This window comes from Polypterus senegalus, chromosome 3, assembly GCF_016835505.1.
Source record: "Polypterus senegalus isolate Bchr_013 chromosome 3, ASM1683550v1, whole genome shotgun sequence".
Taxonomy (NCBI): domain Eukaryota; kingdom Metazoa; phylum Chordata; class Cladistia; order Polypteriformes; family Polypteridae; genus Polypterus; species Polypterus senegalus.
The window spans coordinates 149134623-149154270 of NC_053156.1; the positions used below are offsets into that span (position 1 = coordinate 149134623).

Consider the following 19648-nt stretch of genomic DNA (forward strand, 5'->3'; position numbering starts at 1 on the left):
GCTCCCAAATTAGTTATATTTAAGGTTGAAATACCCTTATTAAAAGTAGGGATACAATTGGAAACAATCAGACATTAGTTAAAGATACTGGACACACATATGCAGCTGTACAGTATGTGCTTTTGTAAACATTTTTTATTATTTTTTTACTTTTCTGCTCATAGTGCATCTGCAAACCATGAAATGCTAACTCTTGCATAATTGTATAAAAGAAGCGGGTTAAAACTGTAACCTTCAGACCTTCATGAAAACAGGATTCTCTGACTGCACAAAGTCAAAGAGGCAGGTGATTAGGGTACAGTTCAGAATGCCTTCTTGTAGTGCACTCGGAAAAACCCAGATAAAATCACTTTTTATGGCTCAGACACATAAAATTTTGACATTACTATCTTTTTTATAGCTGTCTTAACAAAATGCAGTGAGTTGATTTGAAGTGCACAAGACAATTTGATAGTTTGCAATTTAGAATACCACTTAAATATTGTAGTAGGATCTGGTATTCAATAAATAAGCCAAACTCAATTCTTTTTTTTTTCTCCCAGTTACAGCAAAAATGTAGTAGTGGTGACCTTTATGTCTTGACACACCTTACCGAAAACATAATACAACAGCCACATAAGGACAAAGAGTTTTGAAACAGCATGTAAATTGAATCAAGGTTAACTTAACTAAACCCAGCTAAAATTGAAAAGTCTCATTGAAGTTTGTTATAATAAAATGAAAATTAGAAATATGGTGGTTACATTCCATTGTCTTTAATGACAAAGTAATCTAAGTTTTGCTTGCTGTTGTAGATGCTTGACAGTTCTAACACAAAGCCAAAGTAGGTCAGAGATGTCATGATTTTACTAATGATGAGACAAGCTCACCAGTTTATCCTTGCTTTCCATGGCTAACTTTTTTTAAAGTAGCTCAATGCTTTTGATTTATGGTGAGGGATTTTCTTTTTTATTCAATTTTTTGTATAATTGCTATCTTTTTGAGAACAAACTTTTTTATATCTAAATGTTTTCTTCCATGATCTTGATACTGTTAGGTTTTGGACACTTGGGTTAGGCAGTCATGGATTAGGTGTATTCGATGATGTATAAAACACATTATGTGATTTTTGCAAGTCCAGAATGTGATGAGTCAGGCCACTTTTAGACGCAGATGCCAATACAATCTTTGTACAATAATGAAAGTACTTTAGCTGTAGATAGTGCACACTTTAGAAAAAGTACACAGTCAAGTTGCTAGCTGTAGATAGTGCACACTTTAGAAAAGGTACACAGTCAAGTTGCTCATGCAATTGTTTTAATGTTGTGAATGAGCAAATTCATTAATAAATTATATGGGCTTGAGTAAATAGGTAAAATAAAAATATAACTTTAATAAATGAATATTTTATTAACTTTGTGTTCACAGGGCAACATAGAAGATTATTACTATTATTATTATTATTAATAAAAATAATATTATTATTAATACATTTTATTTATATAGTGCCTTTCCAAATCGTATTATACATGAAGTAGCATATATGAAAAAGTGTATTTTAAGAGTCTGAATGGTTTCAGACTTACTTGTTGGTAGCAGTTTAATACTAGGAGTTTTAAATTAAACAAAATTAAAGGATTTTGGGAGCTAATGCATTGCATTTTGTGTGTGCAAAAAGGTAATAAACTAACATTGTTAAACCCATACAAAAAAGACAGAGTAATCCCACTATTTCCTTTTAGTGTCTTATCGTCTCTGAAATGGCAAGCTTAAATAACTATTTTTTCTATATTATCTATGGTGCTTGTCCTTGTGCATTAGAAAAATGGAATATTGGATTTCTTTGTAAGAATTCACTTTCAAGTAACATGAATGTGTTTCATGGCATATGCATTTCTATTTTAACTCTATGTCAGTAATAGAATGTATGTTCATACATTTTAATTGGTAAGCAGTAAAGTTGTGTGGGTCATTATACTATTTATACTTTAGAAATGTTAGGAGCGTCCCTCCTTTGCAGCAGTTTTACAATGTAAAAATATATGTTTAGCATTTTGTTTGTAATTTGTTTAGAAATAAGCAGTATGACAGAAAGTATCTTTTTTGAATTAAATCACTTTTCAAGTACACAGATCATAATTTACTTTATAATTATTAGCACTGAATTGTGCTAGTGTGATTCTCTTCAAGTGACATTTTTATTTAGAGCAAAATGTTGTGAGGAGTTTGGTTTTGGTTCTTGGATGCCAGGTGCATATTGGGAAGAAAGTCCTACTTTGTACAATTTTCATTTTATGCATCAGTTTTACTTGTTTTTCACATACAACTCATGCTAGTGTATGTGTAGTGAAAAATGTGTGGGTGTCGTTCATTGCATTCCCATAATTTTGCCGCCAGAATGAGAGCCTTCCTCACAGCTTATTTTAGTATTACATTTTTTGCATTTCTTCTCATAACTATTAAAAATACTAAAAAAATATACTGAGCTACTGTGCCATGTTTTTAAACTATACCTTCATTGTACTCTCATACTCTCTAATTATTCTTCCTTGCTTTTTTCCCTTCTTTGTACATCCTCCTAAAGTGCTTCAATCTGTTCCTGACCTCTTTTCTCAAACAACTGTTTTTTGAGCATAATTCCAGTTAAGGGATGACTGGAAAAAGAACAAATAACAGCAATAGGGACTTTGAGATGGAAAAAAATTACAGCCAGGGGGAGCAGGTAACTTAGTATTGTTGCCGTTGCACACTTGTTTAATGGAAAGAAAAGTAGCCATTAACTACTTTCACATATTTTAATATATCTTATCTATATTTTTGATTTTGCTTGTAAGGATTTATTCACTATGCATGGCTTACACATTTTTTTTTTCTCTTAATACTTAATAGCATGTAGTTCTACAGTGAAAAATTGGTAGACCCTCACAATTTTACATTTCACTTTAAAATGTTTCATTTTTGGTGCTCTCAAATGGTTTTGAATTGGTTTTATAATGTATAGGAGAAATATTTAGTTATTCTTCTCTAGTAAAATGTAAATATTAACCTCTAATAGTTACTTCATATAATCACAAGCTGACAGAACACTTTATTTTAATTTTGTTTGTTGAAATATATTTTTTATAGAATTATTTCTGTAAAAAATTGGCATACAAGCTTATAATGTATTGTTTCGGAGTTATTTAACATACAAATTTTATATCAGAGTAATTCAAATTGGTTATTGAACCTCTAATCATCCTCCTCTGCTGTCCCAGAAATTCAATACTATTCCAGCTCCAACTGTGCCAGGCTGAATAAAGGTTATTACATCAGTGTAAAACATTATTATATTATAACCTTATAATCACAGTGGATATAATTTGGGTGTGTTGATACTGATAAACAGAAAAAGACTCTTTAATGTCAAAGTGAAAACCAAAGTATTTTAGTGTAATTACAAATATAAAACACAAGATAATTGCATAAGATTTCTTTGTTTTTAAAATGACACACCTACATCTAAGTCATCACTGGTGCTGCCAGTTGGTTTTAGAAGTCAAGAAATTTGATAAATAAAAGTCACCTTTTTATAGTTAAGGGGTTTCAATTTATTGTAGTATAAATACACCTTATCTGAAAATTCAAGCTTGTATTGAATCAATATTGTGCCCTAATTTACACAATGAAGACAAAAGAACACTCTAAGCAACTCTGTGAAAAGGTAAATGAAAAGCACAAGCCATGGGACAGATCCAAGAAAATGCACAAGTCACTAAATATCCCTTGGAATACAGTTAAGAAATGGAGCGAGTATGGCACAGCTGTAAATCTGGAGATGGCAGTTCACAAAAACTGAGAAATCATGCAATAAGAAGACTAGTGAAGGAGGCCACCAAGAATCCTATGATAACTCAGAAGGAATTACAAGCTGTGGTGGCTGAGATTGTAAAGACTGTACAACAACTACTTCCTGAGTGCTTCAACATCTGCAGCTTTATGGGAGAGTGGCAAAGAGAAGGCATCTTTTAAAAATACATAAGGCATCTCAACAGAAGGCATGTGGAACAATATGCATTCTCCTGGAATAAGTTTCTATGGTCTGATGTGAGCAAACTAGAGTTTTTTGACCATCAGGCTATATGCCATTATTGACTAATCAAGAACATACTATCCAGTTGTAGGTATGCGTCCATGCAGCAGGCATCTGAAGGCTTGTGAGAGTAGAAGGTAAATAAAGGCAACAAAATTCAGGAAAATACTGTTGGAAAACCTGATGCAGCCTTCCAAAAACCAGTGTGTTGTGATTGGGTTTGTTTTCCAGAAAGACAACAAACCTAAACATAAAGCCAAAGTCACACAGGGATGGCTTGAAATGTTAGTGTCCTGGATTGGCAGTATCAGGGTCCAGATCTCAGTCCAATTGAGAATTTGTGGCTGGACTTGGAAAGTGCTGTTCTTTCATTATCTTCATGCAACCTGACAGAGTGTCAGCAGTTTTACAAAGAAGCATTGGAAAATGCTGAGTGGAAACTGCAGTGTCCAGATTTACAAAGTTGAGATAATAGAGATCTGTGCACACAACCTTTTGACTATTTTGTCATACAAAGGAGCATCAACTAAACACTAGCTTGAAGGCGTTAAATACTTGCATGGTCAATTATGTTGTGTTTCACAGTATTTGTAATTAAATTAGACCAAATTTCCACTGCTGATCAGTGTCAAAAAAAAAAAAAATGTTGTAATTCAATGTTTAATGTAGTACATCTATATAATATGAAATGTTACACTCACTTACGTGGCACATTGATTTTCAGGGCTATTACCTGTCTACATTTTTTTTTTGGTTATGTCAAAAACTAACTTATTTTATGTCTGAATTGATTTATATTTTTATTAATGGCCTTTTCATGGAGAAATCACTTTCTGCTTCTTTGTATCTTGACTACTAATAGCAAATTAACAAAAGTATCTATAAACAAAAAATTATTTTGTTAATCAAGAATTATCAGTTAGTCTATTACTACTACTGATTGTGTTGTGTATATTGAGAGCACATGTGTACAAATGTAATTTAGACTGTAGTGAAATTTCACAATGAAGTGATTTGCATCATATTCAGGAATCCTAAGAAGATTTGTCTTTTCCTTCCACATTGCTTGGCATTTGATTGTGCTGTACACATGCATGTTACCTGCCAAGAGTTTGGTCTTTTAGTGCCGTAATATAATTTAAACCATTCTGAAAATAACAATAAAATATGGAATAGCTTTTTTGTTGTGCATGTTTATCTGTTTATTTTTTGCATGCAACTTACTATTATTAACTAATGGCTTTCTCTTCTTTTTCAGACACAATTAAATATTTTGCTAGAAAAACTTCGCAGTACGGTGAGTTCCAATTTTTAAGAAAGTGCTAAATGGGTATATTTCTCAGCAGTGTTACTGTCTGGTATCAAATGTTTAAGCACAAACCTAAAAAAAAGTTTTATGTATTTGTATTTCCATTTTAACTTCATTGGTTTTGAAATGAAAAACAATATGATTGACAAAAAATAATTTTGTTCTTTTAGTAATGTAGTATTTTTTTGAAATCTTAATTTATTATGTTAATATGACTGTTATTTATTCACACATTTTGCCTGCTACTTCTGAGAATTAGAAGAAAGCAGATGACAGTGAGATGATTTTACTGCCATTATGTCGCTACAAATGTGGTAATTTTATAAGTTGCTGTGCCTTACTGCATTCATTTATAAGATTATGAAATAAAAACTTGTGGTATTGCTAATGGTATTTATTCCAATAATTTTTAAAATGATATGTGTATTTATGATTTTTCTCTGAATCATGACAAATCTTTATAATCCTCTTAGATATAACAACTGACCTTACTTTACAGTCTGCAGCGAGCTGTAACACTTTATGGTCTCCTTGACACAATGGTGTAAATATATTTATTTGCCCAAGCTTTTTTAACTTATTCATTTCAGAGTTAAAATTGAATAAAAGTGTTAACAATTGTCATTATAATATTTTAATTAATATTGTGATGCCAATAAAGAATGTATAATTAAATACATAGTGATCACACTGCTTTTCACTCTAAAGGAGATTACTTTTCAACTTATCAATGTACTGTATTTGTTAAAATAATATCAGTGTTAGGAAGTCTCATTTTAAGTTTTCTCACTAGCATTGTACTTCAGTGCTAGGCATTTCCACAAGTTTCTTAGTACAGGCAATTTTATCCCAGGGTATAAGGCAAGAACCAATAGTGGATAGGATAATTTGTAATGACATGGCACACTTACAGACACTCCATAGACATGCCAGTTTTACAGTGGCTGACCTCACAACAGACTTTGCATCACAGAATTTACACTGAACATGCTGTTAGAGGATTTGGAAGCATTATGAATCCAAAATTGTACAGCAGAGTCAATTGTAGGACATTCCCAAAATGTGTAGTCTTGGGTTCACAGTCATGTGTTATTCTAGATATTTTTTGGATAATCTTATTTTATTTGCATTGCAAAATCTGATAAAGAGGCAATCTTTTTAATGGCTAGGTTCCATACATTATCACAGACTCAAACTGAAAGGTCCCTTTCACAATGTTACCTTAGATCATCTGCAAGTATACATTGTTGAAATTAACTGGTATGCAGTTTTCTTGTTCCTTTAATGTTATGAAGTAGTACATTATCAGCCATAGTCAAAGGTTATCCTAATTGAAGTTTGTACGTTCCGTTTGTGTTCATGTGTATTTTCTATGAGAACTCCAGTTTCCACCAACATCCCCAAGACTTTTTCATTAGGGTATATAGGAACTATAAATAATTCATTAATGGCACCTGAGTAGCCTGTTTGGTGTATTAAAAAATATGCACCTTTGTCTCTGCAAAAATGTATATTCTGTGGCACTTGTCAGGTAGTAGAGGGTATCTTGGCTCATATTTATTGCGCTTGAATCCAAACAAAAGACCATAGTTTTCACCTTTCAAGTCTAACTTACATATTTAAACTATAGAAAGACAGATATACAAATTTTTTTTTCAATCAGAGCTTTATTTGATCATCTCGATCTAGAATTGGAAGAGGTGAGGTTTTAATATACATGAATAAAAATAATACCTTATTCAGAAGTTGAGTAAAAGCTACAGTATTGCAGAACAAATGACCACAAGACTAGACTACAGGGTACAAGTGACACTTTGCTGATTTTTGTGTTAGCTGCTACACCCTGACCATATGATACCCATGCTGAGTGCAATACCATAGTACCTGGGAGGAAGGTTTGATAAGATTTTGCAGAATTACATATTTGCATACAGTTCAAATTCTGTTAGAGTGAAAAGCTTTGAATTAAAAATGTGTTATAATGGAATTGGAACAAAGATGTGTGGGATAGAAGAAAAGGTTTACTTTTTGAAAACATTTATGATTTTGGCCTATACAGTGTTTTCTTAACAGAACAAAAGTCCTCATATTGTTTCATTGAATGGTAAAACTCGTTTTTCACTGTTTGAAAACCAGACATGGCCCCAGAAAGGTCAGTTTTTGCTCAGCAACACTTCAATCATCATCACTGTCACTATCACTTTCGTCACTAGTCTGAGTAACACAATTTTAGTGTTGGTCATTTCACATGGGTCAAGCACTTTGTTATTGGCAGACACAAACTTCTTGAAGTTCATGTGAGCATCCTTCAACACTGATGCTCACAGATCTGGAACTGAAATATCCTCATCAGCAGCAGAAGAATACCCATCATTTTCTTTATTTGCCTCTTCAGGTGGAAAAACGTGTCTTTTTTCCATCACTTGGCAATTGTGATGATGTTTACATTGTGTCAGACTGCCACTGTCATTTGGATGGCTCCACCTATGTCTGGCACACTGTTGTTGCAAGCCATTTTTGCAAAAATGTTTGCAGAATTGTCTTATGTTAGTAAACCTAAAAGGTGATGCTCAAGACTAGTGATTGGAGGATGGCAGTGCAGTTGAGAGGCAAATACTCTCTTGCATGTTCTCCAATTGAGAGCTGTGTAGTTGTCAGTGCTTTGTTTTTGCTTCTTTGTGTCCTTGTTTAGCTGTTTAAAACATTCACCAAGGATGTAGTGTGATCATCCAGGCTTTTTAGTTGTCCTGGTGTTTGCAAGGAAGTTAAGTGACATTTTAAAGCACTGTGACTTGGCCAATCTGCCAGTGGTGAGTGAGCGAAGTTTTTTAGTGCCAAGGGTGTTGCAGAACAGAAAAACAAGGCTGTTTTTTTTTATTTCTTCCCTCCACACAATGGATCATATTTGACAGTCAGTGTACAATGAGGCAACCGTTTGTAATGCCATTTTCATTATCATTGACGATATTCTTGGGAACATAGGCAGAAATAATGTCCCTGGTGTTTCCTTTGCACAATTCCTGGGCCTTTTCAACAAGAGCAGCCGACTCCTTGACACAGATTTCTCTCAAAGCTATGCTGTATTGTTCACAAAGCCTGTTTACCATCCAGAACTGGCAAGGAAGCTGTCATGGCCAGGGAGAGAGCCAGCTTTGTGTCTTTTTCCTGAATGAGGGAGTCACTGATTGCAGTGTTCTTTAAAACATGCTCCATGGAACCAAACATCTTTGTCAACATCTTCAAAAGCTGCACTTGTCATTTATTTTCTATGAGGGCCCAGTGTCTTCAATTTTAGCACAGTCTTTCAACACATTTGACAGTGTTGACTGCAGAATGCCTTACTCAATGGCAGCATCTTTCTTTCCTCTTGCCAACATCATTTTTTAACATTTTTTAATCACTGGATTCATAAATTTGTGAGGTGAACAAGCAAAACTCATTGAATTTATGACAGACACTGAAAACTGATGGAGTAGGATAAACATGAGTCAGCACTTTTGCTGAAGTCCAAGCCAAAAATTAAACCCACCATTGCTTGAGGTGATGAGTGAGGTCAAACCGTGACATGTAGAACCCAGAAATAAATTACAGTGCAGTGACCTTTGATTTTTTCAATACAGTCTGGCTGTGGACCTTCTTTGCTATAGAGGTTGTTACTTTGCAGTCAGTGATGCTACGTGATATGCCTGGTTATATAGTGGTTAAGGTAAGGGTTGTGGAGGGGGTATTTGACTCAAATAATGATTATCGAGTAAACCAGGTGACATAAATGTGTATTCTAATTGGCTGTTCAGCCAAACCCCTGAATCACAGAGCTGCAGGGGTCTGCACATGAACCCTTCTCGATTTTTGGTCCAAGGCCAGAGGAAATACATGTGTTTTACTGCTTTTTTTGTGAAAATGAATTCATTGTAATTAATTTGGCAGATAAAATGGACTTCGTTGTAATGACGCTTTTGAAACATTAGTTCTATAGGAAATTGCCTAGTACCAAAAAAAGTTAAATTGAGGTTAAAACAGAGTACATTCTAACAGAATTTGACCTGTCATTACATTTGAACTTCAGTCATTTAGCCATTTAATCTATTTAGCCTAAAACAGAGAATTTATCTAATTGATTAGCTTCCCCCAGCAACCCACATCTTTGAAATTCTTATGAATGTGCTTTCTTTTTCTGGGTTATTTAGGGCTCTAGCTTTATCCGCTGTGTCAAGCCTAATCTGAAGATGGTAAGCCACAAGTTTGAGGGGGCACAGATTCTTTCACAATTGCAGTGTTCAGGTATGTAGAAATTTTAAAAATCAGCCAGTTTTCTTATTACATGTTGCATTACTTTGAATTTCCCCATGGGATTAATAAACTTAAATAATTAAGTTTATGTAATCTGATTTTGCAAACTATTATATAGTGTGATTGTGTTTACAGAGTTAAATGAGTAGGTTTTTTTTCTTTGCAATTTCAAAATTTGATTTTGTACATTTTTTTACAAATTTTGTAAGCTGTTTTGATAGTTTACATATATACAAAATTGATGTATCTATTTTTTAATAATTTTAAGTGTTATTCACATTTACCTCCTCTTCAGGTTATAGACAAATATGGAAATAAAAAATATTACAGCAATTCTTTATTCACTTCCAGGATTAATCACTTACTGCCAGTTTCTTTCCTGAACTTTGAGAGAAAATATTTTTGCCATCTTTTGGCAACAGATTACTTTTTCCAACTTCGAAACACTTTTTAGTGTTCCTGTTACTTTTATGACTATATGGGTATGCCCTTTATTAAATTACCGGCCAGCCATGCATCTTGACAGATGCTTCTGTGATAGGGAGTGGGTCAATATTGCATGTAAAGTTTCTTAAATGACAACTGTACTCTACATGTAAAAACAACTGAGTACCATAGAGCTTTTAATAAGGTTTTGTGTGCTATAATAGGTTTTAAAAAACAAATATGAGGTACATTGAAAACAGTCACATTATCAAAAGAGTGGTCTATAATCTCCACTATTCTAACATAGAGGTTTACTAAATTCCTGTCATACCACAATTCAGATATGTTCATTCATATGCAAACTCCACATAGACAATGACCAAGCCCATGATTTGACACCAACCTCCTGGAACTGTAAACTAGTAGTGCAGCCAACTGTGCCAAATACATAACAGTTTATTTTTTCTGGCTTAGGTATAATCTTTAATCATCTTATAGTGGTTCACCTATTAATTGTTGTTTTTAATTAACAATTCTTTTAAATACTCATAGATAGATAGGATGGGCCTTTTTGTGCTCATGGGGAAGTCTGGCTTTTTACAGAAGTTCATTGAATAAATAAATATACACAACAGACTGACACATTAAAAAATCAGTCTCCTAAGAAAACAGATTCTGCAGTGCCCTTTCTTATGTAGTCTTTGACAAAGTATTAGTGATCATTTTTGTATCACCTGTGTCTGTAAAGGCAGTGCTAATAAGTATTCAGTGTGGATCATTTTAGAAAACTTTTTAAAGAACTTTAGTGAGCTGGATTTTGTCAACATATGCTCGGGTAGAATCTACCTCAGTCCCAGCTGTGGAGAGTCTTTGGAGTTATTTTAAAAACTGCTTTAACATTGTTTTGAATAAACTTCCTGCTTATAGTTTGCCAGAAATATCAATTATAGTGTGTAGCCAGTCTGGATTACTGCATTACTAAATAAGACAAATATCAGCATAATTTCCCACTACTACTGTATGGTTATGTTTAGACTACCCACAATAATTTTCTTGAAGACTGGGAATCATTTTTCACAAGTTAATTTTCCATGACCATTTTAGATGTATGTGCTACCATCTACACCCAGGCAGATGGTTTACAGTATGTAAATGTTGTGGCCAAATATCCTATTAATTAGTGAGTGTTAAAAGTTTTGTGCCACTCATCCTGCTAAAACAGCTTCTGCCACATTGAGATCCACAGTCATTGGTGGTATACAGACCTTTCACTTTGTGAAAAAGGCTGTTTGATTCTATGGAATTTGCAAGGGCCATGTCAGCATTCACCTGCAAAGGAGAAGAAGGGTTAAAGGTTATTTCTGAGCCTTATTTGTATTCTAGATACAAGCTATGTATTTTTTCTTACTAGCTGTGTCACCCAAATGTTCTAAGACCAGAAGGCCCGCATTACAGTACCGTTGTTAATTGGATCAGAAGTACTATTTAACAGTGCTTTTCTGTATACCATATTTGTAATTTTTTTTAAACTGGGGCTAATTATTAGTGCTTCTTACTGTTGTACTAGAGTATTACCATGTTACCGTGTTACCCATTATGAATGTAGAGAAAAGCCAAGCAAAATGACACATTTTATTGGCTAACTAAAAAGATTACAATATGCAAGCTTTCGAGGCAACTCAGGCCCCCTTCTTCAGTTGCCTCAAAAGCTTGCATATTGTAATCTTTTTAGTTAGCCAATAAAAGGTGTAATTTTGCTTGGCTTTTCTCTGCTTCTTACTGTTGAACTTGTACATATAACTGCCCATGAGTTAAAACATTTCTGCCATAGATCAGTTCCTGCTTTTACTAGTGCTTTGGCTTTTGTTGATGGTCATTTCAAACATAATTTTTACAGGAAAGAGTATTCTTTTGAACTGAAAAGGGTAATCAGTAGGAATAATGTGAATTTTGAGTATTGTTATTATTAAATGTTAAAAATTTTCATTTGTTTACGTTGTTCACTTAAGTATTTTTTTCATGTTTTTCGTTAGTTGTATTTTCAGCCTTCTTTATGTTTGCCAGACAATAAAATTCTAACACCATATCATGTTTACTTTAACTTATTGTGAACAATTAAAGATATTTACAGGCTGAATATTTATGTGGACCTTATAATGAATGGAATGTTTTTAAGCGTGGTACAGAAAAGAACAGGTAAAAGAAATAATTTTGTATCCTTTGTATCCAGCATGGACTATGGAAAGCATATCCTTTGGGCACCGGGTGGAGGTTGGAAGGGTGATTTAAAATTGATTTGTTCAAAGTTAAACAATGCTAACAAATCTCAACTCTCCACTAGGATCAACCCCTAAAATTAGTACTGCCTCATTATGTAGTGGGTTTAAATAAATGTCTACTAACAAAAAAAATTACTAACTACTTTTATTCACTCAAAGCATCGTTCTTTTCTTCTTCAAAAAGCACTTAATTTTGATAATTGATTGGCATTGCAAACTTAAGGATTATGTGCAGGTGGACAGCAGAGTTAGCTTTTTCAAAAACACAAAGCTGTACACTAATAATAAAAAAGGTAGTGGAATCTATTTATCTCAGATTTTATTGTTGCGTATGGTGTGCACAGTAAAGTGAAGGGCACACCTCACCAAGTGCATATCACACCTAAACATCCGACTGCCTAAGTCTTGCTTTGTAGATTGTCAAATATAACAATAGGTAATGACAACAAAAACAGCTAAGTTTCCTTTTGAATGCCATAAGTTTCATATGTGAGTTGCAATAGCGAAAAATACTTGAAACAGTATTAGGGTTGGGGAGGTTTTTTTTTTTGGGGAGGTGTAGAAAGAATGAAAGGAAGATTGCTCCTTAAGTGTTTGGAAACATTGTATACACTGGTTTTGGCAACACATTTCTCAGAAAATGGTCCAGATTAAAAAAAAAATGGGGGAAAGTGTCTTTTGTAAATGCAGCACATCTAAACACAATTCAAGATGAAACATAAAGAAATATTCTAGGCTAAATACTATCATCCAACAAGACAATGAAATTGTTATCCCAAAGTGATGAGGAAAAAAAACTCAGTAGTCGCTACTTTTGGTGTCATGCCGCATTTGTCAATGCTCATATTTAAACTTTGTGAGCACTAATGAAATCATCTGGAACAGCATACTGCATAATGGAAATTGTAGTCCCCACTTTGGCAATTGGACATGGTTGTAGATAAGATGGCCAGTGCACCTGAGCTTTATGGTGCTCTTGCCCAATATGTCTTCTCTGAGCTTCACCAAACTTTCCTCCTTTTAGTTCTGCAAATAGCCTTCATTTGCATAAACCAGACCTTTCTGTTTCTCCTTGCTATTACTGTCAACACTGTGGCAAAAAGGGGGCGCGGTGCATTAGAATGTCCCACTTATTACAGCATTATTAACAACAAATATCAACAAAAAAATAACAGTTCAGCTAATTTTCAATTTTCAAATACTTTTCAAATTTTCAATTTCAATTGAATTTTAAATCGTGTTTGTTTTTTTTCCTCCCAAAATTTGATATATTTCCTTTCTTGGAGGATACCTACGGTCCTTGATATATCAGCTTCTTTTTGTTAATACAGTCATGGGTGAAATTATCTGCACCCCTGGAATTTTCCCAGAAAATGCACCATTTCTCCCAGAAAATTGTTGCAATTACAAATGTTTTGGTACACACATGTGTATTTCCTTTATGTGCATTGGAACAACACAAAAAAACAGAGAAAAAAAGCCAAATCTGACATCATTTCACACAAAACTCAAAAACCGGGCTAGACAAAATTATTGGCACCATCAACTTAATATTTGGTTGCACGCCCTTTGGAAAAAATAACTGAAATCAAGCGCTTCCTATAACCATCAACAAGCCTGTTACACCTCTCAACTGGAATTTCTGACCACTCTTCTTTTGCAAACTGCTCAAGGTCTCTCAGATTTGAAGGGCGCCTTCCCCCAACAGCAATTTTGAGATCTTTCCATAAGTGTTCAATCAGATTTAGATCCAAACTCATTGCTGGCCACTTCAGAACTCTCCAGCGCTTTGTCTTCAACCATTTCTGGGTGCTTATAGAGGTATGTTTGGGGTCATTGTCCTGCTGGAACACCCATGACCTCTGACGCAGACCCTGCTTTCTGACACTGGGCCCTACATTGCGCCCCAATATCTTTTGGTAGTCTTCAGATTTCATGATGCCTTGCACACAGTCAAGGCATCCAGTGCCAGAGGCAGCAAAACATCCCCAAAACATCTTAGAACCTCCACCATGTTTGACTGTAGGTACTGTGTTCTTTTCTCCGTAGGCCTCATTCCGTTTTCTGTAAACAGTAGAATGATGAGCTTTACTAAAAAGCTCTACCTTGGTCTTATCTGTCCGCTAGACCTTCGCCAAGAAGGATTTTCGCTTCCTCAAGTACATTTTGGCAAACTCCAGTCTGGCTTTTTTATGTTTCTGTGTCAGCAGTGTGGTCCTCCTGGCTGTCCTGCCATAGCGTTTCATTTCGTTCAGATGTCGACGGATAGTTCGAGCTGACACTGTTGCACCCTGAGTCTGCAGAACAGCTTGAATATGTTTTGAAGTTGATTGGGGCTGTTTATCCACCATTCAGACTATCCTTCGTTGCAGTCTTTTATCAATTTTTCTCTTCTGTCCACGTCCAGGGAGATTAGCTACAGTGCCATGTGTTGTGAACATCTTGATTATGTTGTGCACAGTGGACAAAGGTACATAAAGATCTCTGGAGATGGACTTGTAGCCTTGAGATTGTTGATATTTTTCCACAATTTTTGTTCACAAGTCCTCAGACAATTCTCTGCTCTTCTTTCTGTTCTCCATGCTTAGTGTGGCACACTCAGACACACAACAGAAAGGTTGAATCAACTTTTCTCCATTTTAACTGGCTTCAGGTGTGATTGCTATATTGCCAGCACCTGTTTCTTGCCACAGGTGAGTTCAAACGAGCATCATATGCTTGAAATTACATGATTTACCCACAATTTTGAAAAGGTGCCAATAATTTTTTCCAGCCCATTTTTGGAGTTCTGTGTGACATGATGTCAGATTTGGCTTTTTTTCTGTTTTTTGTGTTGTTCCAATGCACATAAAGGAAATAAACATGTGCATACCAAAATATTTGCAATTGTAACAATTTTCTGGGAGAAATGGTGCATTTTCTGGCAAAATTCCCGGGGTGCCAATAATTTCAGTCAACTTTGCATTATATATACAGTATACAGATTATAAGAATTTTTCATGTTTTTACAGGAATGGTGTCAGTGCTGGACCTAATGCAAGGAGGATTCCCATCCCGAGCTCCTTTTCATGAACTGTATAATATGTATAAGAAATATATGCCAGCTAAGTTGTCAAGACTGGATCCTAGGCTGTTTTGCAAGGTAATGTCTCTAATTACTTTGTAATTTACTGTTAATGATGAACATCTCATTGTTGCTAATTTTTTAAATTGTCTAAATTCTTCTCTACAGGCATTATTCAGAGCACTTGGATTAAATGAAAATGATTATAAATTTGGTTTAACAAGAGTATTCTTTCGTCCTGGCAAGGTAATGTATAAAACAAAAGTTTTTAAATTGTATTATTATTAGATGTATTAAACAGACATAATGCAATGTATTTATCATACAAATATCAACATAGGGCGGCACGGTGGTGCAGTGGTAGCACTGCTGCCTCGCAGTTAGGAGACCCGGGTTCGCTTCCGGTTCTCCCTGCGTGGAGTTTGCATGTTCTCCCGTGTCTCGCGGTTTCCTCCCACAGTCCAAAGACATGCAGGTTGGGTGGATTGGCGATTCTAAATTGGCCCTAGTGTGTGCTTGGTGTGTGGGTGTGTTTGTGTGTGTCCTGCGGTGGGTTGGCACCCTGCCCAGGATTGGTTCCTGCCTTGTGCCCAGTGTTGGCTGGGATTGGCTCCCGCAGACCCCGTGACCCTGTGTTCGGATTCAGTGGGTTGGAAAATGGATGGATGGATATCAACATATTACTGCAGATTTGACAACTACAGTGCATCCGGAAAGTATTCACAGCGCATCACTTTTTCCACATTTTGTTATGTTACAGCCTTATTCCAAAATGGATTAAATTAATTTTTTTCTTCAGAATTCTACACACAACACCCCATAATGACAACGTGAACAAAGTTTACTTGAGATTTTTGCAAATTTATTAAAAATAAAAAAATTGAGAAAGCACATGTACATAAGCATTCACAGCCTTTGCCATGAAGCTCACAATTGAGCTCAGGTGCATCCTGTTTCCCCTGATCATTCTTGAGATGTTTTTGCAGCTTAATTTGAGTCCACCTGTGGTAAATTCAGTTGATTGGACATGATTTGGAAAGGCACACAGCTGTCTATATAAGGTCCCACAGTTGACAGTTCATGTAAGAGCACAAATCAAGCATGAAGTCAAAGGAATTGTCTGTAGACCTCCGAGACAGGATTGTCTCGAGGCACAAATCTGGGGAAGGTAACAGAAAAAGTTCTTGCCGCTTTGAAGGTCCCAATGAGCACAGTGGCCTCTGTCATCCGTAAGTGGAAGAAGTTCGAAACCACCAGAACTCTTCCTAGAGCTGGCCGGCCATCTAAAGTGAGCGATTGGGGGAGAAGGGCCTTAGTCAGGGAGGTGACCAAGAACCCAATGGTCACTCTGTCAGAGCTTCAGAGGTCATCTGTGGAGAGAGGAGAACCTTGCAGAAGGACAACCATCTCTGCAGCAATCCACCAATCAGGCCTGCATGGTAGAGTGGCCAGACAGAAGCCACTCCTTAGTAAAAGGCACATGGCAGCCTGCCTGGAGTTTGCCAAAAGGCACCTGAAGGACTCTCAGACCATGAGAAACAAAATTCTCTGGTCTGATGAGACAAAGATTGAACTCTTTGGTGTGAATGCCAGGTGTCACGTTTGGAAGAAACCAGGCACTGCTCATCACCTGGCCAATACCATCCCTACAGTGAAGCATGGTGGTGGCAGCATCATACTGTGGGGTTATTTTTCAGCGGCAGGAACTGGGGGACTAGTCAGGATAAAGGGAAAGATGACAGCGGCAATGTACAGAGACATTCTGGATGAAAACCTGCTCCAGAGCGCTCTTGACCTCAGACTGGGGCAACTGTTCATCTATCAGCAGGACAACAACCCTAAGCACACAGCCAAGATATCAAAGGAGTGGCTTCAGTACAACTCTGTGAATGTCCTTGAGTGGCCCAGGCTTGAATCCGATTGAACATCTCTGGAGAGATCTTAAAATGGCTGTGCACCGACGCTTACCATCCAACCTGATGGAGCTTGAGAGGTACTGCAAAGAGGAATGGGTGAAACTGGCCAAGGATAGGTGTACCAAGCTTGTGGCATCATATTCAAAAAGACTTGAGGCTGTAATTGCTGCCAAAGGTACATCGACATAGTTTTGAGCAAAAGCTGTGAATACTTATGTACATGTGATTTCTCCGTTTTTTTATTTTCAAGAAATTTGCAAAAACCTCAAGTAAACTTTTTTCACGTTGTCATAATGGGATGTTGTGTATAGAATTCTGAGGAAAAAAATGAATTTAATCCATTTTGGAATAAGGCTGTAACATAACAAAATGTGGAAAAAGTGATGCGCTGTGAATACTTTCAGGTGCACTGTATTTACACAATATTATAGGTGGTTTCTTTGCAAGGTGAGCTCTGCTAAAAAAGTAAATTATATATCTTATTACAGTGTATACATTCATTGTTATCTGATTCAATTCCATTATCAGTGTTGTTTTTTATAATAATTTACCTAATAGTTATACAGTGTTTTGTATATTGTGTTATTAATGCTACCTTAGACTATTAAATGCCTACATAGAATAATGTTTATTATTGTAACAAACACACTTCAGTAGAGATTAACTGGTGAACAAGCAGGCATATTTAATATATATATACATGGATTTTCTGAATCTGTTTTCGGTGTAACGTTTCATGTCTAATTGACAGACAGTGAAGAAGACTTTTCTTAGCAAAAGAAAAGTGGAAAACTGTTTGTTTCCCACTTGTTTTGTGTTTACTAGTTAATTGGAGGCCATATTTATAAGTGAATATTCGTTTATTACATGCATGGCATGACATTTACTCAAATTTTGTGCATAAACTAGTATAGTAATACAGCAGCAGTGGTAACTTTTAAGGTTTGTGCAGAAAGAAACCCATTACTAAAGCAATGTGTATATTCATTCCTACAACTTTTTTTCTGTTGACTGCATTTATAGTATCAATCCTCCTTCTGTATATGTTTAATTGGCAAGGCTCAACTAATGGTTGATTTTCTTGAATGTATAAATGTTTATTCAGTATAAAATGTGTATAGTCCATTCCAGTAAACTTTATAAGTAACATGTATACATACTGTATATACAATATTTTAACTGCTTTATCAAAAAGAATCAGGGTGGACAAAATTAAATGTGGCTCTTTTCCAGTATATACTATGTAGGCAGTCATGTAAAAAGTAAACTCAATGTAAATGTTTTAAGAAAAAGTATTTTTTTAAGTCTCACATTAATGGCAACAGTACATTATTACACATTTTCATAATTATGTTTATACAGTTGTGATTCATCTACTCTAGCTTGGTTAATGTGAGTACACTTATTTTTAGTTTGCAGAATTTGATCAAATTATGAAGTCAGACCCTGATCATCTGGCAGATCTTGTAGAACGTGTCAATAAGTGGCTCATCTGTAGTCGTTGGAAGAAAGTACAGTGGTGTGCCCTTTCAGTCATCAAATGTAGGTTATACTTCTATTTAGTAAAACATACTTAATTTGCCATTTTTAATGGTTTTCTCTAAAACTGAAATTAAATCTAAGCATCAGTACTATATAATGAATTGTTTTTTATTCCTTTAAAATACATTTTAATTATGTATAGTGACTGTTATGTTTTTATTCTTTAAGTGGCAATTAATTCACTTTAAGATTTTTTTTCTTTAACTACAGTGAAAAACAAGATGAAATATCGAGCAGATGCATGTATTAAGATGCAGAAAACAGTCCGCATGTGGCTTTGCAGGAAAAAACATAAGCCTCGGTAGGTTAGATAACTACTTAAGCTCAGAATATTTGTTTTGTGAACTGAATATTTCCTCATGGTTAGAAGCGCTGAATGTTCTATAAGTTAAACCACATTTAATAAAATCTGCTTGTATCTATCAGGCAGAATTTTTGAATACCAAGCATTATGCTACATCATGCATTAATACTCGTATAACATAAGCCGGAGAGGCATTGGTTTTTACAGGGAAGTGCCTGGAACTGAATTCTAAAAAGAGACTCCTGCATTTTTTAACCTCATTTTTGATGGATTTTTAATCTCCACCAATTCATGTTTTATTGGATAATTTATTTATTGAACTTTGCACTGCACTTTTTGGGACACTGTTTGTCTAACTGTTTTTAATAAAAGCACTGAGCACCTTATGCACCTACCCCTTGCAATGCGTTGTGTGTTTGTCCTCAGCCGCAGGTTCATCCTAATCATTACTATCAATGGTGTCGGGT

The 19648-nt window shown here is 35.3% G+C and overlaps 1 protein-coding gene across 1 annotated transcript in view; it reads left to right on the top strand.

The window, feature by feature from the left end:
* Positions 1-19648, top strand: part of myo6a (myosin VIa) — a 191874-nt gene that overhangs the window by 133599 nt on the left and 38627 nt on the right. The window contains exons 12-17 of the mRNA XM_039749773.1: positions 5310-5348; positions 9548-9641; positions 15367-15497; positions 15588-15665; positions 18748-18877; positions 19088-19178. Coding sequence (XP_039605707.1) covers positions 5310-5348; positions 9548-9641; positions 15367-15497; positions 15588-15665; positions 18748-18877; positions 19088-19178 — 563 coding nt within the window. The remainder of the gene's footprint in view (positions 1-5309; positions 5349-9547; positions 9642-15366; positions 15498-15587; positions 15666-18747; positions 18878-19087; positions 19179-19648) is intronic.